Source organism: Glycine soja, chromosome 20 (assembly GCF_004193775.1).
Source record: "Glycine soja cultivar W05 chromosome 20, ASM419377v2, whole genome shotgun sequence".
In the NCBI taxonomy this organism is placed as follows: Eukaryota; Viridiplantae; Streptophyta; class Magnoliopsida; order Fabales; family Fabaceae; genus Glycine; species Glycine soja.
The window spans coordinates 2,652,853-2,677,742 of NC_041021.1; the positions used below are offsets into that span (position 1 = coordinate 2,652,853).

At 29.9% G+C, this 24,890-nt stretch overlaps 1 protein-coding gene across 1 annotated transcript; it reads right to left on the minus strand.

The window, feature by feature from the left end:
- Positions 1 to 23,029: 23,029 nt before the first annotated feature.
- Positions 23,030 to 24,631, minus strand: LOC114402790 (nodulin-C51). The gene is made up of 2 exons (XM_028365467.1): positions 23,886 to 24,631; positions 23,030 to 23,283 (listed from the first exon to the last, which is right to left on the minus strand). The coding sequence occupies exons 1-2, from the start codon at positions 24,535 to 24,537 to the stop codon at positions 23,261 to 23,263; spliced, it is 675 nt and encodes a 224-aa protein (XP_028221268.1). The 5' UTR covers positions 24,538 to 24,631; the 3' UTR covers positions 23,030 to 23,260.
- Between the last annotated feature and the right edge of the window lie 259 nt (positions 24,632 to 24,890).

A 24,890-nucleotide genomic window follows, 5' to 3' on the forward strand; every position in this document is an offset into this window, starting at 1 on the left:
TCGAAGGTGTTTATAGAAACTCTATAGGATAAAACAATTTGGCTCTAATCCTTGAGAGTTTTGGTTAAGAAAGATTTGTATCAAAAGTTATATATCTCTCTATTCACCTTAGATTTTTCTAATCTTACTATCTCTATCATTTTTTCATTCCTTGTAATGAACTTTAACAAGTCGAGGTCCTTTACATGAGTTGCACAATTTGAGAAAAATATAAATTCAAAAAGATATATTATAGATAAGAAAAATATATTTAAACCTTAATTTATTAGTATATAAATACTACTATTAATAATAGAAATATTATTATTCAACTTTTTTTATTAATATATTTTTATAAGTATATACTAATATTAATAATTTATATTGATATTCACGTAGAAGTATATTTGTATAAGTATTTAAGTAAAAGTATTAATATATTAATAATATTATTAATACTAATATATATATATATATATATATATATATATATATATATATATATATCTTACTACTAAATAAATAAATTGATATGTGTGGTCCCATTTGTGTTATATATGTTACTCCTTCATGTCCTTATTATTATATGACACTTTGAACATAACTACACAAACTAACAAAAAAGTGTTAATGCATTTGATTTTTAAAAAAAATGTACTAATTTACTAATTTTACACTTATTAATAATCATTAATTTATTATGGGTAATGTAAAAATAGTAAAGTCTAACACTATTATACATCACTATCAATAAAAAAATAAATACTTAGGAAATGATTGTTTCATGAAATATTTATTTATTCTTAAAAATATGGTATTAGGAAATTTTATTTTCATGGTTATGAAGTAATAAAATAATTAATGTTAGATATTACACGTTTTTTTTTAATACTCAAGAATAACATTCCAAAAAGAAAATATTCCTAGGATTAAATAATTAATTTGTATACTTTAAATGTTAGAGACTTATAAAACAATGTTGATTAATACTCAAGTCTAAGTTTCAATAATGTTAGAAACTTATTGTTGTTGAAATTTTATGTGTACTTTAAATGTTAGCTACTTATAAAGTTATGCTTTTATCTTTAGTTTTTAATGTTATAAAGTTATGATATTTTCATAAATAAAAAAGTTAGTATCTCTCCTCTTATATATAAGAAACAAAGACAATCATTCAAGACCAATAAAATTTATTAAATTGATTAATTTTGATTAATAATGTCATAAATTTTAATTTAATTCAAAAAATACTCATAAAATTATTTAAAAGATAGTTATTTCAAATGATGAGAATGTCTTACTTTGTTAATATAAATACATGCATTTCAATAAGAAATGAATAAATATCTCATTAATAGATATCATAATAAATTAAGATAATTTTTTTTATCAATTAATACATTTAAAAGGGATTCTATATTTTTTATAATGACCAAAAAATAACCTATGTTGTTTTTTCTTATATAAAAGACTAAAAGTAATATATGATATGCCACTTCTCTCGTGACTATACTTTCGATATGATTCAATGAATTTATTTAGATTTTTTTATAAAAAAGATTGAAAGTATTATTATTATTATTATTATTATTATTATTATTATTATTATTATTATTATTATTATTATTATTATTATTATTGTTCTTGTTGATTTAACCACAATTTAAGCATGATTAAAGATTATTGTTTGGCAACTATTCATGTTTTTGTCCCTTAAATTAAATGATAATCAAACTGTCATTAATTATTTATTTACCTTTTTGTAGTCATTTGAAAGGATTACGCAAAATATGTAATGATTGATTGACTGATCTGAGGACGAAGCTTAATGGCACTAACACTTATAACATTACTCATGAATCATCGATACTTGCACAATCAATCAGACACTTGGCGGTGTACTTATCAAAGGAGGAGGAGAAAGACAAACCAAGAATGATGTTATGGACTCCAGACAAATTTTGTATTTCTTCATGTTATGTTAGACTTGTTTATGTAATATTTCATCTTATGATTATTTTCTATTATTTTATGTTTAGGTGAGACTTATTTTATAATGTTTCATTTTTATCCAAGGAAAAAATAGATGAACCTTAGTGATTGAATTATACAACGAAAAATACTATTCATCGTGAAAGTAATAAATAGAAGGAAAACATAGATGAAACATGAGGGATTGGATATAAAACAAAAAATACCTACCATTCATTACAACCCCCGTTAAGCCCTGTAATTTCACATAACAGAAAATAAAATTTCAGAGAAAAAACTAACTTGGGAAAACATTTCTCTTTTCATATTTTATTCGTAATATTGCTAGGAGAATTTACATTATCAAATACAACAAATGATTAATTGAACTACAATCAATTCCTATACAAATTTACTATTAAGGAGGTGCAATGTACAGAGAAGACGTCTTCAGGAGAAAGGAATATCAAAGAGTAGCTTCCACCACATCAACAAACTCCAGTGTATTATTACTTCACTGTCAAGCTAGAGTTGCCCTCTTGTCTCTTGTATCCCTTGACTACAGCAATTATTTTTGTTAACAAATTTAGAAAAAGGCATAGCTAAAACATAAAGATATCTCATTATGCAATTATTTACCCAATTAAATTAAGGAAATGAAACATTTGCATTTACATATATTTTTTAGGCTTAAATATGTTTAAGATCCATGATAAATGACCGAATTTTACCTAACATGACTTGAAGCTCATGGGTGTTAATTTACCCAATACTCAACAAGCAGCAAGTTCCTACTCACATCCATAAACACAACATGAATAGAATTCTGTTAATACATCATAAAGACGAACTAGTTCACCGGAGCAACATCACCTCCTACGAATTATATGAAAGCAAGTAGAAGTGACCCCCCAACATAAAGACTCAACAGATTGGGGGAGAGAAAAGGACGGAGGGAGAGAGAAAAAACCTGGGCAACAACAGATCTCTTTGCATCCAGAAATTGGCGATACATATTTGTTGGGATCCCTCCTTAATTGGAGAGGTTCTAGAAAATTCTAGAGCTTTCTAGAAAAGTGTAGAAGTTTCTAGAACGTCCTGTAGAACTCTAAAATAGTGTAGAACTCTCTTGAAGCTTGTGAAAACCTCTAGAATATTCTGGAGATGTGTGGAACCTTATGGAAGAGTATGAAAGGGAGTAGAAGAGTGTAGAGACTGCTAGAATGTGTGGAGCATTCTAGAGAATTAATCTCTACCCTAGGATACAAGTAATATCCACCATTCATTGTGGAGGTGGAGTAGTATAAATAAAGGTAGGAGCCTTCATTCCTAACCATCCAAGACAAGAGTGAATCCACTTCTTAGAGTGAGAAAGCTAGAAAGTTAGAGAGCCGCTTTGAGAGAGAATATAAATAGTTTGGGAAGTCTCTATCCTCAAGCTTGAGTGAGGCACTGTAGAGTGAGTCAATTTTGTAAACACATCCTTGTAACCCTACTATTCTTTTGTATAGTGGAAGAATCTCCATATTGGAGAATTATAATCGTGTGCTCCCATTACTACCTTTAATTACTAAGTGTCTATCTAAACTTTACATGCTAACACTTTTGCTTCCTTAGTACATGTACTAGTTGCATAATTTGAATTTCAAAATTGTGATAGTTGGTCTTTGTTATCTGTTAGTGGTTCATGACATCTTTAACTTTGTCATGAGTTGCTACTATAGAAGATTGATTCTTCTGTAGAATATTTTTGTGTTGTTGCTTTTGATGACTATAGTGTTGGTGCAAGATTTTTTTTTTCTTCTTTTGGTTGCTTTTCTATAATCAAGACTTGATGATATCTACAAGTTTTGTGCCTCTAAATTACTTACAAGTCTTATTAAGAGCTTATTGCTTATGTATTAGTGCTTCTAAGACTTTTGTGTTACTTTTGATCATGTTATTGCTTATGGTGTGCTTTTCTAAACATTATAAATGCTAATGTCGCCATTGTTAATTTTCTTAGTTATGCATCTTTTGATGGTACTTGATTCGTGTGTAGATTTTCATATCTACCCTTTGACTAAAGATATCTTCTAATCCTATATCTGATCTTACAAAGCTTCTAATCTTGGTACACTTTGATCTAAGAAAGCAAAACCAATCTTCCATGCTTCTGATAAACTCTCCTTCTAGTAGTCCTACTTATGATTGTGCATAATCTATGTATAGAGGGTTGGTATGCTATAACCTGATAGTTGACACCTTTCCTAATGCTTCTTGATCAAGTCTTATCTTAAATTCAAACACTTATTAGTAGCTTAAGCCTAACAGACTTAGAATTTACTTCTTAAAAGTTTGTTGTCATTACAACATTTGATTCCAAAAAGGGTCATGCTTCAACATAAGATGATGAGGCTTAGTTTGCTCATGAGCCCTTTAATGATCCTCTATAGCAAATCCTAGTCTGGCCTAAGGTAATTAGTATTGGCCATTGAAGGTTCATGACACTAATCATCTCCCGCCTTAACTTCATGGATGTTTTCTTGTTTGCTTTAGAGGGATCTAAGAATGAGGATGATAATTAGTATAGCTTGGGGAATCTATTAGGATTTTATTTGTTTTCTTAGGAATTTAGCTTGTTTTTTACTCAGAGTCTATGTTTCTCCTTTATTAGGATTTCTTTTTATGTAATCACATAATATTCAATTTATATTGTATGTCCTCAAATGTACTAGAGTGTGTGTGTGCTATATATATATATATATAAACAGAGAGAGTTCTTGCTATGTGAGTATACTATGAGGTGCTTGGTGTGTGTTTGTTGAAAAAGAGAGAAAGTGTGGGTGATATTGAACCCGTTTAGCTAAGGGAGGTTCTGTTCGTGTGAGAGTGATATAAGAATGATGATGGATGGGAAGAGAATACGTGGGAACCATAAAGTGGTATTTGGTTTCATCCAAAAATATTTCTCTCATTCTTTTAAAGGAAAAATAGTCAAATTCATCTCATAAAACAAATTGATCTTTAAAAAATAATGAGAAAGACAAATTTAGTTCATGAATATGTAAAACTACAATAAATTAGTCTTACCATTAAATTTGTGAGATCATTTTATCATTAAATTATAATGTTTAATGATTTATTTGACAATAAATTATATTGTTTAGGATCACATGCAGTTGAAAAATTTAGGGCCAAGCAGCTTGTCGACCTATTTAAGGTTCAACTCAGCTTGACTTGTTTACTATAAAGGTCAAGCTTAAGCTTTTTAAAAAGCTTTTTTAGATAAAAAGGTTAAACCCAAACTATAAAAAATGCTTGTTAAACTTGACAAGCCGACCTGTTTAAGTAATAATAATAATAATAATAATAATAATAATAATAATAATAATAATAATAATAATAACTATTATTATTATTAAATAAAAAAAATTAAAATTCTTCAAATTCTTATAAAATAATAAATAGAAAATAAAAGTACTTTTAAATTGGATTGTGACCTGTACGCATTTCACCTCTACACACGTCCCTTTGCATTCTCACTTTTTAATTCATTTTCTTTCTCTAAGTTCTTGTATCTATGCCAAAAAGATAGAGATTAAAGTTAAAAGGATAATGCAACTAGATTAATACTTCCAAGGAAAAGAATATTTTGTAAAGACATTTTCAAATAATTTAAATATTTTTGTTTGACTATATTAGTATAAATCATCTCTAATTCATACATTTTTTTAATATTATGTTTTTTTTCATTTTCTTTTGATATACTTTGTGTTTTAACGACTTGAATTCAATATGATTTCGTTTATCAATTATTTTTGGATTTGTACATTAGTTATATGAAATTTTATAAGTTTCTTTTTTTTAGTTAGTATTTCACTAGGCTTTAAAATAATTAATTGATCAAAGACGTCTTTAAGCAAGCTTTTAAATATGCTCGTAGGCCAAAATGTAAGTCGAGCCGAGCCTTCAAAAAAAGCCTATGACAGGTAATGAGTCAAGCTTAAACCTTACGTATTCAATTCAAGTCGAACTCAAGCCTAGTAAAGCTTGGCTTGACTCGACTCATTTCCACCCCTAGTGGTAAGGCAATCTTGGTGGTGGGAGGACCAAATGCACGACGTGGTGGTTAGCACGTGCCCCAGTAAGAGAATCACCATAGGTTTCTTTTAAGTTATTGAATTTTTATAATTTTAAAAATATTTTTAAATTATTAGATAATAAATTTTCTTATATTATTTGTATTTAATTTGTTATTAAAATTTCTTCCCTCTCTAAATATAAAATAGAATAACTATTTTAAATGATAATTTTTTCTTGCCTTTTAAAACAAGAACATTTAAAAAAAATCTTTAAAAAATATTTTTGAATATTTTTGTTATTTTTATTTTCTTTCAATCTATTTTTCATTGATGCAAAATGAAAAAATAGATTCAAAGAGAAAAAATAACAAAAAGTAATAATTAATAATATTTGTTGCACTATTCATTTTTTAATTTTTGTTTTTAAGTTGAATTCAAATATTTTTTTAAAGAAATTATTAATAATTAAACGTAACTTTATGTAACAATATAAATACCTTATATCATAATATTAAAATATAATTTTATGTTCAAAATATTTGTTTGACAATAATTTTAATTTAAATTTAATATTGTATATAATAATTTTTTGTTATATAAAATAAGTATTTATCTTGTACATGACGCATGCTAATATATTATAAAAATTCACAATGTTCATATTTTTTTATTTTTTTTGCTTTTCCTCTTTCTAATGGAACATATAATAATATTTCTTGAGTAGAAAAAAACTAAACAAATTGCCAAAATTAAATGGATGATTATTTAAATGAAAAAATTTGGATAAATTTACCCTCATATAGTCATGTTCTTAATTTAAAAAAATTGGATGTAGATTTTTTTAAATGTTGAATAGTCTCTGACTGAGAAATCTAATTCAATTGGTTGAATAAGTTGTGTGAATTATTATAAATTCTTATTATTCATTTGTTTTGTGAACCATTTATTTGTTTATGAGAATATTATTCTTGAATATTAAAAAAAGTGTTTGATTAACTATTAAAATTGATCGAATAAGTTGTGTGAATTATTATAAACTCCTATGAGACGTTTGTTTTGTGAACCATTTATTTGTTCCAAAAAAATATTATTCTTAAGATTATAACATGGAAATATTATTCTTGGATATTTTAAAAAAAAAATATGTTTGATTAACTATTAAAATTAATTGAGAATGTTTTTTATATTCTCAAGAATAATTAAAACATGTGTCTGGTTGAATTATTTTTTCTCAAGAACGTGAGAGAATAGTGAGATAGTGGTAATAAGAAGGATATATCTAAATATTTACTCACGAATGTTGATTATTGTCACACAAGAATAATTTTTTCCTAACCCTCCTATAAGAATAAACATTGATTGAAGATAAGATTATGATTTTTTCAAGAATAAAATATACACGTTAATAATTATTTTAATATCCCATAACACATGCAAGATACATTTTATAGTCTTGTATTCCTGGAATAAACAAATAGTCCATAAAATAACAATCCACACACATGTTATGGGAATTGTCTTTCTTCTCGAGAAGTAGGACTAGTGAAGAACACAAACTTGTGCATGGCTGAATCCACCCAGTGCCCAATAATTTATCTATTTGTGTTCAATCTTTAACTTCTGAGCATAGGGTTACCTGTAAAGGCAAACAGTGATGGGAACAACATTTTGGAGTAGTGGAATAGAATGATTTGTAGGCCTCACCAACAACAAATGATGAGAAGATTCCTCCAATAGGAATGCATGGTCATGGAATAACGGGCGAAAGGTTAGATTAAGCACATGTGCATGATGGAGAGGGGTATAATCACCCAAATCAGGGTTAGTGATACGTAACTTTGCGACCTGATCTCTCGTGAGAAGCTTGCACAAATGGTTGTAACTCAACTGAGTTGGGTCAGTGGATGTTTCTCCTTTTAGTTCAATATAGTGAGGACCTTGGGCAAACTTCATAGTCAAAGCCTGGTAATCCATCAATAAAGACCCAAGTTTTTTGAGCCACTGGGCCCCTAACACCACGTCTGACTTTTAAAATTTTTTAAGGGTTTTCTAGATTAACAATTATAGGAAACCAATAGGATCTTGAAACCTATGATTCTCGCAAATAATAGATAAATAATGTGTACCTTTCTCTATAGTGAGACTTCTCTCCAGTGCACTTTGATTTCTTGGAAGAGGAGAGAAACAAGATTTCACTCCCTTGACTTTTTTTTTGTCTCTCTACGTTTGTAATAGTTACAGATTAGAGAGAATGCTTTTCTGTCAAGAAGGGAACCATATTTTACATTAGTGGGTATTAACCCCTTTTATAACCACTACTTCCATCAAGTACCAATTACCTTTAGACACTTTTTTTATTTAACCCAATTACAATTTAATCCCTAACTATTAATTATTTATTTATTAGTCCCTACATAAGTCACATGTCTCTCACATAAGACATTAATTCTAACATTCTCCTACTTGGCTCATGTGACATTAATAAACATTATGGATTAAATAAATAAATAGATTAAGCTAACATAACGTGCATTGAAATGACTAAATCGTTCTATACATTAGGTACACAATAATTTTATGATTAAGAATAGGAACCAATTTGAGTCATGGCGGTTGTACATCACTTAATCGACATAGTCCCTTCCATGTACTACATTAATATAACCATTAGTTAGGAGTATATAATCGGTCCAACATAATGTCTTTATTCAAGACAAAATCCGTTAACATTATTCTAATACAAATATACATGCAAACATATAGAACAGGTAATTAGAAACATGTCATAAATGAGCTTAGAGTGTCATTAAAATGCATAAGATAATTACACTTAATGATCATCAATAACAATAATGTTTATACTTTCAACATGTTCTATAAATGTCTTAGGCGGTAATCCCTTTGTCAAAGGGTCAACAATCATAAAGTTTGTGCTAATATGTTCTGTTGACACTCTTTGTTTCTGAACTTCTCCCTTCATGACAAAGTACTACAATTCTATATGCTTAGCACCCTTAGATTACTTGTCATTCTTAAAGAAAAATACTGTTGTAGAGTTATCACAATACATTTTCAACGGCCTAGCAATACTGTCAGCAATTCTAAGCCATGAAAGAAATTTCCACAAGTAATTAGCCTGAATTGTAGCCTCAAAACATGCTAAAAATTTATCTTCCATGGTAGATGTAGCAACAACTGATTGCTTTGCACTCTTCCATGATACTGCTCCTCTGGCTAAGAGAAATACAAAGCCAAGAGTGGATTTTCTTGTATCTACACATCCAACAAAGTCTGAGTCTGAATACTCAATCACCTCAAGGTGATCAGACCTCCTATATGTAAGCATGTGATCTTTCGTTCCTTGTAAGTATCTCAGAACTTTCTTTACAGCTTTCCAATGTTCCATTCCTGAATTACTTTGATATCTTCCTAACATTCCAGTTGTAGAGCTTATGTTTGGTTGAGTACAAATCTGAGTATACATAATACTCCCAACAGCAGATGCATACGACATTGCTTCCGTTTGTTTTTATTCCAGATCATTTAGGACATTGTGTGAGACTAAATTTGTCTCCTTTCTAAATTGGAATGAGTTATGTTGAGCACTTTTCCATCCTAAATCTCTCTAGTACTTTATTGATATATGTTTTCTGAGATAAGCTTAACAATCCTTGTGATCTATTACAGAATATTTCTATTCCTATCACATAGTTTTTCTCACCCATATCTTTCACTTCAAAGTTTCTAGAGAGAAACTTTTTAGTCTCGTGAAGAAGACCGAGATCATTAGTTGTAAGCAAGATATCATCAACATACAGAATTGGAAAAATAACTTTACTTCCATTGACCTTTAGATATATACACCGATCAACAATATTTTCCTTAAATTCAAAGGAAACAATGGTATCATTAACCTCAAATACCATTGGCAGGAAGCTTGCTCAAGACTCTATATTAATTTCTTTAATTTTCACACCATGTGTTCCTTTCCTTCAACCGAGAACCCCATAGGTTGGTCCATATAAATATTCTCCTCTAAATCTCCATTAAGAAAGGTAGTTTTCACATCCATTTGATGTAGCTCCAAGTCATAATGGGTCACTAATGTCATGATAATCTTGAAAGAATCCTTTCATGAGACTAGTGAAAATGTCTCTCAATGTCATCTTTTTGAGTAAATCCCTTACCAACAAGTCTAGCCTTGTAACATTTAAGGTTGCCATGAGAGTCACGTTTAGGCTATACAACCAACTCTCTTACAACCCTTTGGCAATTCTACAAGGTCCCAAACACCATTATGTTCCATGGAATTTATCTATTCTTTCATGACATTTAACTACTTCTCAAAATTATCACAACTTACAGCTTGTGAAAATGAAACTGGACCATTATCATTAATGCTCAAGTCTATTTCTGTTTCATGTAGGCATACCACATAGTCATTCAAAATAAATGGTCTCCTTTCTCTTTGATACCTCCTTAATGTTATTTCTTGTGGTTCTTCCACTATAGGTTCATTATGTATCATGGGCGGATTATTGTGTTGTTCTTCTTCATTATTGTTTTGAACAACAACTAAAAAAGCAATCACCTTACTGCTAGAGGCACAAGCTAAAGGGACTTGCACTCTAACTTCTTTAATTTCCACATCTCGTGGAACTATACTCCCACTGATTTTACCATTTTCAATGAACCTTGCATTTCCAGTTTCGATAATTCTCATACTATGATTAGGACAATAAAACATATACCCCTTTGACTTTTCTAGATAATCGATGAAATATCCACTGATTGTTCTTGCATCCAATTTTATTTCTTGTGGATTATAAACCCTTATTTTTGCTTGAAAACCCCAAACATGCAGGTGCATTATACTAGGTGTCCTATTCCTCCATAATTTAAAAGGTGTCTTTGGAACTGTCTTACTAGGAACCCTATTCAACAAATACATGACAGTTTTCAAGGCATACATCCACAAAAATATAGATAATGTTGAATTGATTAACATACTTATAACCATATCCATTAAAGTTCTATTACGCCTTTCTGATACACCATTTTGTTGTGGTCTACCAGATATTGTGCATTGCGCACAAATGCCATGTTTCTGAAGAAGTATAGCAAATGGACCTGGGTATTACCCAGTTTCATCATTTCTTCTATAATACTCACAACCTCTATCATATCTAATAACTTTCACCTTTCTGTTTAATTGTCTTTCTACTTCATTCAAGTAAATTTCTTAGGTATCCACTGCCTAAGATTTCTCATGCAGTAAGTAGACATAATCGTAATGTGAATAGTCATCAATAAAGGTGATAAAGTATCTTTCCTTTCCGAAAGAATTAACATCAAAAGGTCCACAAATATCAGTATGCACAATTTCAAGAAGTTGAATGCTTCTTGTAGCCCATTTCTTTGTATGCTTTGCTTGCTTTTCCTTAATATAACTCACACAAATCTTTAGATTTGTAAAATCTAGATCACGAAGAATTTCATTCTTTATATATCTTTTCATCCTTTCTCTAGAAATGTAACTTAAACGTTTATGCCACAAGAAAATAGATCGTTTGTTCACTAAACTACACCTAGTGTCAACATTATGATGCAGAGTTAAAGCAATTTTAGCATACAAACCATCTAATTTATATAAACCATCACAAAGAACACCAGTACCAATGAGATGATTATGCTTAAATAAACTAAAACATCTATTACCAAAATTAAAAGAGTATCCAGTAACATCAAGTCTAGATAATGAAACTAAATTCCTAGATAAACTAGGTACCTAAAGAGTTTTCAATAAATCTAAATGATATACAATGTCAAGTTTTAAACGATAAGTCCTGACTACTTTCACTAGAGCTCTTGTTCTATTCCCCATGGAGATGAGCTTCTCATTTGGGCTTATGGTTTGGATGGTAAGGAATCCCTGCATAGTATTAGAAACATGACTCATATATCCAGAATAAGTTCACCATGTATTATGGGGAACTTCAATTAAGTTTGATTCAAAACATACATGAGCATTAAGCTCACATTTTTTTCGAACCAAGACTTACGCTTTGGACAATCCTTTTGGAAGTGTCCAGATTTCCCACAAAATTGCCAATTATTTCCCTTTGATACCTTCTTCTAGATTTGCAAAGAGTTGTCATTGATCTTTAATGGCCCTTTGCCTTTATCATCCTTCTTCACTATTTTCTTTCCAGCTTGGCTTACAAAATGAACTAAATGACTTCCTTGATTCTTAAGCCTCGTTTCTTCCTGAACTAAGATATTGTGCAATTCATGCACATTCCATTTATCTTTCATGGTATTATAACTCATTTGGAATGGGCTATACTCAGACGGTAATGAGTTCAAAATAAACTGAATAAGGAAATTCTCATTCACAGTCATTCCTAAGGTCTTAAGTCTTGTTGTAATGTTTGTCATCTCAATGACATGTTCATGCATAGTATGTGAACCATCAAACTTCATGGTGGCCAATGTACTTATAAATGTCCCAGCAAGAGACTTATCAGCTATTTAAGAGTTCTCTCCCACTAACCCCATAAACTCTTTAGCATTATCGATCATAGGAAGAGTTATCTTAATATTGTCTGCAACAGTTATTCTCATGAACATTAGGCTGAGTCTGCTAGATCTTTCCCAAGCTTTATAATGAATTTTCTCTTCATAATAAATTTCACATAAGTGTTTTGAGACATAAAACACATGTTATACATATGATTCGTTCAAATAGTAGTCAATATATATTGATGCTCTCATTTGGGTGATACACCAACACACAACATATAAACATGATGATGCTAATAAAATTCTTGACATTATTTGGCAATTAAATATGCACCAATTAGTAGTACCTATTTCCTTTGGGTATATAAATAAAACTAATGATACACACAAATTGTCAACAATTATATTCATTAATTATAAGAACAACTAATCAACTTTTGAACGATCCATAAATGTCTTATAACAATGAATTTCAATGTACCCATAAACCAATAATCATATAATTTAGCATCATTATTCTATGAGTAGTTGAAATAATCATTAATTTGAAATTAAATAACCTTATAGATTTGGTCACTTTGGTGACTAACAAATCTATCATACACTTAATTCCAACCAAAATATATGATTTGCACATACTTATTGTTATTATCAATTCATATCCATTTTATTAATTTCATTCCAGACCATAAAATAATATTCACATTTATTTGTCTTTTGCATTCAAACACGTTCAAGCAAATATGTAGCATATACATATTTATTGCTACGAACAATTTTAAAGCATTCACGTCAATTTAATTCCATGAAATAAACTTTAAATCCTTTAATGAAATTCAACAATAATATTGGGAAAAAAATGAGCACGTGGGATTGAGAATAGAAAAAAGTGGGTTGGAATAACAATTCCAAAAAGAATTCCTTATTTGTATTGCTTTTTCAATTCAACCAGAATTGCTTTTTCAATTCAGCAAGAATGCTTTTAAGTTGTACATGGCAAAGAGATTTCACGTTTCGTATTCCTTTCATTCTATTCAAATTAAAAGACTTTCTTTTTATTATATATCAAATAGCATAAGATGGAACAACGAAAACACATGTACTGGAAAAATAAAATCCTGAAATTTTATAATTAGGGTTCATGCATAATTGAGAGAAAATAAATCATTCTTGGGGAATCATAAATTTCATAACTCATGCATTGATACCACATGTAAAAATTTTAAGGGTTTCCTAGATTAACAATTATAGGAAATCAACAAGATCTTAAAACTTATGATTCTCACAAATAATAGATAAACAATGTGTACCTTTTTCCATAGTGAGACTTCTCTCGAGTGCACTTTGATTTCTTGGAAGAGGAAAGAAACAAGATTTCACTCCCTTGACTAACTATTCTTTCTATCTCTCTACGTTTGTGATGAATAAAGATTAGAGAAAACATTTTTTTTGTCAAGAATGGGACCTTGTTTTACATTAATAGGTATTAATCCATTTTATAACTAGTACTTCCATCAAGTAGCAATTATCTTTAGAAACTTCTCCATTTAACCCAATTACAATTTAATCCCTAATTATTAATTATTTATTTATTAGTCCCTACATAAGTCACATGTCTCTCACATGAGAAATTAATTCTAACATGACCCACTCATTTCCAAAACACATAAATCCACAATAAATAAATGATCCTGAATACTAGTTCACCCTTTACACACTTGGTCACATGTTAATTGTTCCCCATTATCCACCAAGACCTTCAGAAGTCTGGTTGGGCTTGATACTAAACCCAAGTCTTGTGCCACTCATTGTTGTATGAAATTGTGAGTACTCTCACTGCCTACTAGGATTTGGACCTGGTGTAAGTGAATTTGGCCTGTACTTTGAGATTTTCAAATGCATGATGAAGTGACAAAAATATCACAAGAAGACAGAGTTGAATTGTGTTTTTACAAACTTTGATTCTTTTTTGAAGACAAAGTTTATTGTGATATAAGTTCAGAATGAAGAATAGTTCTAAGCTCAAAACGAAAATGCAAACAATTCTAGAAAACGAGTTTTCATAGTTCAGAACTTTGTTTTAAAAGGTTGTTTAGTTGAAAAGACTTTGATATATAAAAAAAAGGGTTTAGTTTTAAGTGTGTTTATCAAAGGAGTTTTTTTTCCTTAGTCATAGTCAAAAACCAGTAAACATATTACAATTTAAAAACCATGTAGAGGGAGAGAGAGAAGGAAGATGATGCACACTGAGTTTTATATTAGTTCATCCCAAACTTGGACTACGTTTAGTTCTTACACCCTTCAAGATGAGATTTCACCAACACAATGAGTCATTGTCGGACCAACCAACCACTGGATTTCAACAACCTGCCAACAACCCCACTGGACTTCACACTTTGCCACTACTAGACCAACAACACCATTGATTACAACCTTTGCCAGCCACTTGTTGGACTTTCAACAACAAAAGATTTTTGTATTTAGACTGCTCAAAGAGAGATTTCTCCTCATAAGAGGGTTTTCACTTAGGAAATTGCAATATATCTAAGATCTATTTTAGCTTACAAGCTTTTACAGAAGTAGGTCACTCACTTTTTCAAAAATATTGAAGAAATAAAATCCCAACTCGACTTTGAGTCTTGCTTTGCTATAGATGTTAATGGTAGAAGTGGAAGGTTAGGCCTTCTTTGGAGACATGCTTTCAACTATCACCTTCTAAACTTTTCTTCCAACTTCATCAATGTCTAGGTTCATCAAACAGTTTTTCCAACCTGGAGATTAATAGCCTTCTATGGCATCCTTGAAAAAGAAAGAAGAAAGGATTCTTGGAACCTTCTTCAGACTTTAGGAACAAACACTTCTCTCCCTTGGTGCATATTTGGTGACTTTAATGATTTGTAACATCCCAATTTTTGTAATCTAGTTTAAAAAGAATTGTTATTTATAAATAAATAGAGTTTTAGAAAAATGATGAGATTTTATAAATAAATAAATAAGGAGATATAATTATTAATTAAAATAATGATTTGAGAGAAAATAAAAAGGATATTTCATTTATTTGTTTGATAGAAAATAAAATAGTTTGTTTTTATAAAATAAATAAATAAATAAATATAGAGCAAATAATAGGCTGAATACCCTAGGTATAAATAGTTATGGTAAGTCAGGTGCCTTTTTTTGGCCTTATTTTCGTTTTTTCCCTTCTCCTCTCAAAACCCTTTCTTTTTCCCGCAGCCCATCAAACCTGTCTCAGAAAAACGACGATCTTGGACTCGTTTACCGTTGGATCGTCGTGAAATTTGAATACCATGTTCGAAACCCAATTTCGAACATTCTCACCGTTGGGAATTTCAAAATAATATATGAGCTTAGAGGAAAACCCTTCGCATTGTAGCATTTCAATTTCCCGCAGAAACCCAAAACTGTCTCGGTAAAACTATGATCCCGATTTCGTTAAGCGTTGGATTTTCATGAAATTTGGATATGTTGTTTGAAATTCAATTACACACACTTCCACCGTTGGGATTTTCGAGATAATATTTGTGGAGGGAGAAAAAGGAATCTCATAAAGACAGTATAAGTGGAGGCTTCAATCTCTTCTCCATCTCTCTGACATTTGGGAATTCTATCGGAGCAGTCGGAGGAATAACTGAAGGAATCTCAGGGAACCGCTATAGATGTTACTATCGCTGGCTGAAGACACGTGAGTCCGCTCAGAGGTAAGGGATGAGTTTATCGCAATTGGGGGTTAGAATGAACATATGTAGGGATCGTTAGAGAACTAAATTTGGGTTTATTTTGGGATGTTTATTTAATTATAATTTTTCCTTTATGATTATAAATACAATATTATTGTGTTCTATGTACCAATTGATGTCCTGATGAGAATTGATTGATAAACTTGAGTGCTCTTGATGTCTTTGTGTTTAACCCATGAATTTGATTAATTGATTTTGATATAATTGTGAGAAACTATTTCAGGGATTTTACACCCCATGTTGTGATGAAATCTTTTGTATAAATTGTTATGTTGAGGTTATGAAATGATGATTCAAACTGTGAGTATGTGATAAATTGAACATGTGACGGATGATGAAATACATGTGTATTGAGATGAGATGTGTGTATTGAGTTGTGAACTATGAACTGTGCAATCACACAATTGTAAGATCCTTTAAGGGCGACGAGTATTGTGATGGGATCCACTGTGGAAACCCGACGAGTTAAAATGATTTTGAAAACAATTGAGTAGATGTGTGTATTGCATAGTTCATAGGTAAAGTGTACATGATTCATGAGGTGTGATAACATGTTAAATTGAGATTATACCATTGTGATTGGGATTAAGTGTATGTGATAAATTGAGTATGTATATGATTGAGATATATATGTGCATCGAGTTGTGAACTATAAATTGTACAATCACACAATCATAAGTCCCTTCAAGGGTGACGAGTTAATGCTAAGTCCCTTTTAGGGCGACGAGTTGATGTTAAGTCCCTCTTAGGGCGACGAGTTAATGTTAAGTCCCTTTAAGGGCGACGAGTTAATGATAAGACCCTTAAAGGGCGACGAGTTAAAATTATTTTGAGAACAATTGAGGAGTCGTGTGTTTTGTACAGTTCATAGATAGAGTCTGTGTGCTAAAATAATTTTAGGGGTTGGACCTGAATCAGGAGGGAGAGGCCCTGACGGACTCTTCGGAGTGTAGGCCTTGGGGGTCACCGAGTTTGAGTGCTCCTTTAAGCCTATGTTGATCCCATATGGTTGGAGCATTCTCGCAAAACATCGTGACCCTGACTGGTCTCCCTATGATCTTACTTAGTGAGAGTGACCTGACAAACCCATTGTGTGGTGTGTCTTGTTATATACTCCTAAGCGCCCCAGGGTGGTTTTTCACTGACATGGTACCACATTGCATATAGGCTGGAGTCTTAGCATAAATGTCGCATACGCTTGCTAATTGTTTATTATGAAATTGATGTGTTATTATGTCTTGATCGGAGTGTGTGATTCCTGTGTATAATGATTGATGATTGAAAGGTATGATTGATGAATGACAAAGTGATGAAATAATGTGAGATATGCTAAGTAAATTGTATTTGGCTACTATATATTGTGTTGTTTCTCTCTAGTAGTTAGCAATGTGATAACTCACTCCCGGTTTGCTGTTTGTGTTTGGATCCTGTGATGATCTTGAACTTTGTGTTCGGGGGAGCAGATGAATAGGTGGATAACTATGAAGAACCTCATGCTAGAGGACACGGGAACACCACGCTCTGATAGGATGTGACATTAGGATATAGGTTCTATATTAATTGTATGAGACTTATATGACTTTCTTTTAGTCGAGATGACTTTATTATTTATTTGGACAAGTTTGAATATGATGTAGAAGAAAGTGAATGTGAGCCTTTTACCCATTTGAAAAGCTTGTATTTAAAAATGTTTTAAAAATACTTTTAATTAATATTTGAATTTTTATTCCTTTATTAATATATATGTGAGGGGTAGAGGGTGTCACAACAATGACTAGATTGGACTAGTGAATCACCCAAATTAGCTTCTAAATGGCTTTAGAGAAACTCTCATTGACTACAACCTTTATGACCTTCCAATGGAAGGCTACCAATACATGTGGACCAGGAGATGAAGAAAACATGATGTTACAGAGGAGAAACTAGATTGTGGATTGACAACCCTAGACTGGATTTTTGTTTCCAAATTCCAAACTCTCAAATGGATTAACATCAAAATATGATCATTCCTTTATTGTGCTCATGTTAGATGCTAGAAGAAGAAATTTTCCATAAGCCTTTTTGGTTTGAAAACTCTTGGCTTTTTTACCTTGATCTCACAGAAATTGTTCAACAAGGATAGGCCAATGATCCACAACGTGATTTCCTTTAAAAAACTTCAATCTTTCACAAATGAGATGAATTCATGGGGCCGAAATTTAAGGAGACAATTTAGAGACCAAATTGATGATGTTAGTAGGCAACTCGATCAAATACGTCATGCTGTCAGCAAAAAAATTCAGCCTTTTGATTGCTCAAGAAGAAGCTTATTGGAGACAAAGAGCAAATATTTTTTGGCTTAAAGATGGTGATTCCAACTCAATTTTTTCAATGCAATTGCTAATGCAAGGAAAAAGAAAATTTTTATCTCTTTTTTAGTCAATGTAAATGGTGATATTGTTTATGATCACAATGGTATTTCTGATGCTGTTTCTTCTTACTTTCATGAGGTATTCCAACCAGAGAGTAATTGTAATGATTTTCTCCCAATTATCAATAAAATTCCAGCATGTGTTTTCCCTTATGACAATGACTCACTTTTGGCACATTTTACTATTGATAAGTTCAAGAATGCTCTCTTCCAGATTGGCTCTAACAAATCAGGCTTAGATGCATTGAACCCTATTTTCTACAAGAAATTTTGGCACTTATGTGGTCCTTAACTCTTTAACTCTAAAGTTTGCTGGCTTGAACAAGGCACTTTCCCACCCAATGAAAAATGGATAAATTGGATGAAACTTTATTTACAAACATTTCAATTCTTGGTGGTTGTTAATGGTGAAGCAATGGGGGAAAATTATTCCAAAGAGAGGATTAAGACAAGATGACCCACTATTACCCTCCCTTTTCATACTTTGCACCGAGGGACTTTCAGCTATCCTAAAAAAATAGAGAGGCAAGAGGTGATATCAATGGGGTTCGGTATGTTGAGGGGCTCCTCCTCTCTCCCACCTTTTAATTGTTGATGACTATTTTTTGGTTTCCAGGGATGATGATAATGGGATCTTTATTCTTAAGGAATCTTTAGACACATGTGGTAAAGCATCGGGTCAACTCATCAACTACCATAAATGAGAAATCTATTTTTTTTCAATTCAAACACCAAACATGACTAAAGGTGCAACTTCTTTTCATTTCTTGTTGTTAATGAGAGCATTGGTTCTAGTAGATACCTAGGGCTACTCGTAATCATTGGAAAAAGAAATAAAGCACTCTTTGGCTATATCAAAGATAGCCTTTGGAACCGCATCAACCACTCAACAAACAAGTAATTATCAAAAGCGGGTAAAAAAATTCTTATTAAATTAATTGCTCAATCAATTTTCACTTATTGCACGAGTGTTTTTCTGCTTCCTTTCATTATTGAAGATGAATTGTAGAAAATGATGAATTCATTTTGGTGGGATTCAAATAATCAACAAAGGAGAGACATAAACTTATTAAGTTGGGATAAAATAACAATGAAGAAAGAATTTGGAGGCATAGGCTTAAGGCAATTACATGCTTTAATCTTATCATGTTAGGAAAACAAGGTTGAAAATTGACAACCAACTAAGATATACTTTTTAAAGTTTACAAAGCCAAATATTTTTCATCCGTGGAAATATTTGATTGGTGCTCATGTATTTATACTTACAAAAGATGTGAATTTTGCAATATAAATATAACAAAATCTAGGAAATGTAAATAAATGTTTATTATAAAAAAAACATTATATATATTGACCTTTCATCTTATTATATATTATGACTCGTTTGCTTTCCAAGAGCTAGAAAAATATCTGCCTTTCTAACATTAAAATGGAATATAGTTACATAAAATAATAAATTTATTTTATCATTACACTCATTACTATTGCATTCATATTTATTTATTTCCTTTTTCTTCAGTTAAAGAGTGTTTTTTTTATAGATGTATATGTATATATAATCAACAAGTTGTTTAAAGTGATATGGTTTAAACTTTAAATTTCCATTCGAAGAGATGTTTAATTACATTTAAGAATTTAACTCCTTTAAAATAAGAGAATACATTTTAGAAAATATATAGTTAATTTTGATTTTTGGAATATAGTTACATAAAATAATAAATTTATTTTATCATTACACTCATTACTATTGCATTCATATTTATTTATTTCCTTTTTCTTCAGTTAAAGAGTGTTTTTTTTATAGATGTATATGTATATATAATCAACAAGTTGTTTAAAGTGATATGGTTTAAACTTTAAATTTCCATTCGAAGAGATGTTTAATTACATTTAAGAATTTAACTCCTTTAAAATAAGAGAATACATTTTAGAAAATATATAGTTAATTTTGATTTTTGATTAAAAAAATTAATGATTATCATATATTTATGAAATTTTCAACTGTAATAATCTTTTTAATTAATTGTAACTATTTATTTTAAAGAGGCAATACATTTGATGCGTGACTATACATGCGACCTTGGGTTAGAATATTTCTTTTAAAAAAATACACGTAAGAAAAATATAGTTATATATGTAATTATTATTTTTAATTATATTCAATAAATTATCAAGTATTTTTTATAAAATTAGTATAAAATTAAAAAATATTTTACGGCCCTTCGTTTATAGGATAGAACAAAAACTTGCATCAAGCATTAATGTTGATATTTGGGAGAAAGTGGGTTTAACAAAGAGATTCTTCATTCAAAGGATGGTGTGTTCAATTAGGATTTCAAAAAATTTTAAAAGATTTTTTTTTGGGTAAAATAGTCTTGAGGTATTCAATCAAAATTTTTAAATAATAAAAATAAGTCTTCTGGTATTTAATCAAGATTATTAGGATTTTTTTAAAAAAAAATCCATAAAATTTATTGGTATTCAATTAAGATTTTTTTACAACTTAAAAAAACTCTGTATATATTTAAAAGTATACAAATTTCAGTGAATTCATTTTTAGGATGAATGTTAATGGATTTCATAAGATTTTTTATATGAAAATTCACTATGAGATAATCTCACTCAAACCTTGAGATTTCATGAGACTATGTTTTTTTCTTTTCTTGTCCATTAACATGTTTTTCTTTTCTCGTCACATAATCCATTGTCTCTTTGTTAAAAGCGATCGATATTCATAATTTATTTTACTCTTTTGACCAATGGTTAACATGCCCTTGAATGTGTCATATGAAAGATCTTCTCAATTCTTTGAATTTGGGATATCTTGATTATGTGCTAATACATATAAATGAATATGAATATATATGAACATAAGAAATATATAATTTTAATGAATGTGAGAAGTTGACTCATGTATAATTGGATAAATATAAAAATGAGGTTTGAAACAATTGTTGGATATATTTTTTGTTTGGTATGATCGTTATTGTGAGAATGACTACAAATATTCATGTTATTGACCGATATTATGGTATATAGTTTTTATAAACATGATTGATGATTGAAGGGGAATCATCCTATTATGCTTGTAAATATACTAGGGGAAATTGATTTGTTATATAACAAGTTGAGGGTTTTTATATAAGATAAATTTTATTTAAAGTGTTAGTGAACAAAATTCATGGATCTTTATTAATAATTTTGAATATTTTTTTAAATTCACGAAATCTTTTGAAATCTTAAAAATTCATAATACCCTTTCAAATTTTATGAATTCATATTTTGTAAATTCATTAAAATTTGAACTACAAAATCATAATCATAAATTTTTTTTTAAATCTTTAAAGTCATTACATTCATACAAAATCTTTTAAAATTCACAAAATTTTATATGACAAAATAATCTTTTAAAATCTTGATTCACTACACCCTAAGAGCCATTTCATTTTATTATTTAAAAATATAATGTTTGGTATATGAAGTTTTAGTTCATTAACAAAGTGCAATTATTATATGCCACGGTTATATATAGTTAAATAGCTTGATTAGGACAATAATTTATTTTAAAAAATGTGCTAAATTATATATATATATATATATATATATATATATATATATATATATATATAAATTGCAATGCTATTTTTTTCATTTTGAAAAATTAAATTATATTTTCCTCACAAATTGGGGTGGGAACACACATGAGGCGACTCTATATGAGCTTACAATAATATTATTAGATTCAATTTGATCATCAACTCAGTTACATTAGATCAATCCAATGAATTACTCATTGATTCAATAGATATTAAAAAAATTCTAAATAATTTCAAAAGTTGTTCATAGTTTAACAACATTCAACATATTTAGAAAACAACTTTTTAAGTTATTTAAAAATTTAGTGATCAAATTGAATCTTTTAAAATAATTTAGAGACCAAATTGATAATTAAGCCTAAAAGTCAGAGTTTACATGTGCAATCTTTTAAAAAAGTGAAAGATGATGATGAAATTATTAGAAAAAGAACATAACAAATTATATAAGAATCAGCAGAATGTGAATTGGAAAGTCTAAAGGAAGAAGAAAGTAGGGAACCCATGATAAAACAAGTATGTTTAAGTATCTTTGAAGAATTCCCTAAAAAAAAGTATATTTGAAGAACGATGCAAAGAATAGAGTCTAAATTTGCCCAATTAATGATACAAAATATTAATATAAAGAACTCTGTTGTTAAGATTGGGGGTTCAACACGGATTTGGATTTCCCCCGTTCAACAGATGCAGCTAGGTTCAACCTGAATTGATTATGCATGCTAAGAATCCAACGAAAAAATAGAAATAAAGCATGTTTTATTATTATTTAGTAGGAACACCATATCGTTCGTGACATTCAATGTTTATTTATGCATGTCAATGTAGTAGCTACTTGGAATTTTGAAGGTATAACAAATCCTTCATCATAAAACAAGCTAGCTAGCTTAAATCTAGTTGACGCATGTCTGGCTATTCTTCTACTAGCAATACTTCCAACATATTTTCCTTTATGCCTGAAATAATTTACGCCCTAATAGGCGGGCTACCTGCATCAACAAAATAATTTTTAAAACTTAATTAAAATCTAAACAACTGATAAATATAATTAATTTAAGAAAGAAAATCATTAAAAGCCACATTATTATACTACTAAAACATAGTATTATACACGGGATTACACATAAATTTAAATGCACTTACGTGTATGTATTTGTGTAAAATGAATTCTCTCGAGTTAGATTTTTACATAAATTTTCCATTTTAAAAAATGTATTTATCTCTCTTTTAATATATGGACAATATAAAATTTGATCGATAAAACCCCAGTTATTTAATATCAATGGAGAAAAATTAAATATTCTTCATGATTTTGTTACTCGAAAATTTCACATGAAAGAATGCATTATTCCTGTATTTGTATGAATAAAATGTTATTGATATGAATGACATTTGTATAAACTAAAACAATTAGAAGTATATAATAAAGTAGTGAGAAGTCAAGATAGAATTTATTTTTTACAAGGTTTATACATGAAGTAAGTTTGTAAGTAAAATGCAAAAATAAAAGTGTATTAATCGTATTTCATAATTTATAAATGGTTTCTTTTATGAAAAAAAACGGAGAATTAATTGGGAAAACAACACGTACCATATTCAGCTCCACGAGGATAGATGCATTGATTCATGGATGGAGTGAGACAAGCCTCTAAATCAGATGTGGCAACATTTGGAGCAGTGAGACAAGTTCGTGCAGTGACATGAGTACAGGTTCTCAAGGCAGTTCGTAATTGTATAGTCTCAATGAGTGACAAATCTCGAGGAGCTATGGGTGGTGATGGAATCGTTCTTATAATCGGACTTGTTGGTCCTAGTTTTAGCATTGGTGGTAATAGAAATGGTGGTAATCGAAATGATAAGGGTTGAACTTGATGGTCATCTAATTTGGACTTACGTCCACCTTGTGGATTATTCTTCCTTGGAAATACTTCAGAAGGTTCAACTTGAAGGTTAGTAACACTTGTTTGATAAAGTTGGGCACCATGGTCTACCAAGCATCTCTCCATAGAATCGAAAAGGCAAAGAGCCAACCCACCCTGGTTCTGCATTAATGCTTCACTTCCACTACTACTAGTAGTACTGCATGTTTCACCAACATGCGAAGTGCAAGGTGTGATGAACTTTTTTAACTTAGGAGACACATACGCCTCAGCTTCGCTAAGGAGACCAATACCAACATCTTCTGCAATTGCTGCACCTATAAATAGGAATACAGTAATTACTATCACCCTCATTTTCTCCATTAATTACTTGGTTACTTAGCTAGCCGCTAATAATTAGCACCTTACTTAATTTGAGACTAGTTTGGTGTGTGCTCATGTATTTATACTCATACAATATGTGAATTTTATAACAAAATCTAGGAATTGTATATAAATATTTATTCTAAAAAAAATTGTAACGACCTTTCATCTTTATAATATATTCAATTCTCACGAGTTGCCAAGAGACAGAAATATATCTGTAGAATATATTTTATCATTAAACTAATTACTAGTGCATTCATATTTACAACATATAAATGATAAAAAAAATATTTACAACCCTTTGTGTATTGGATAGAACAAATTAAAAACTTCCATCAAGCATTAATTTT

Excerpts from the sequence above, each read along its gene's own strand:
- LOC114402790 (XM_028365467.1), bottom strand. The coding sequence starts at position 24,537 with ATGGAGAAAATGAGGGTGATAGTAATTACTGTATTCCTATTTATAGGT. Across the intron at positions 23,284-23,885 it reads TCCTCGTGGAGCTGAATATG|GTAGCCCGCCTATTAGGGCG; the intron begins GTACGTGTTGTT and ends TTGTTGATGCAG.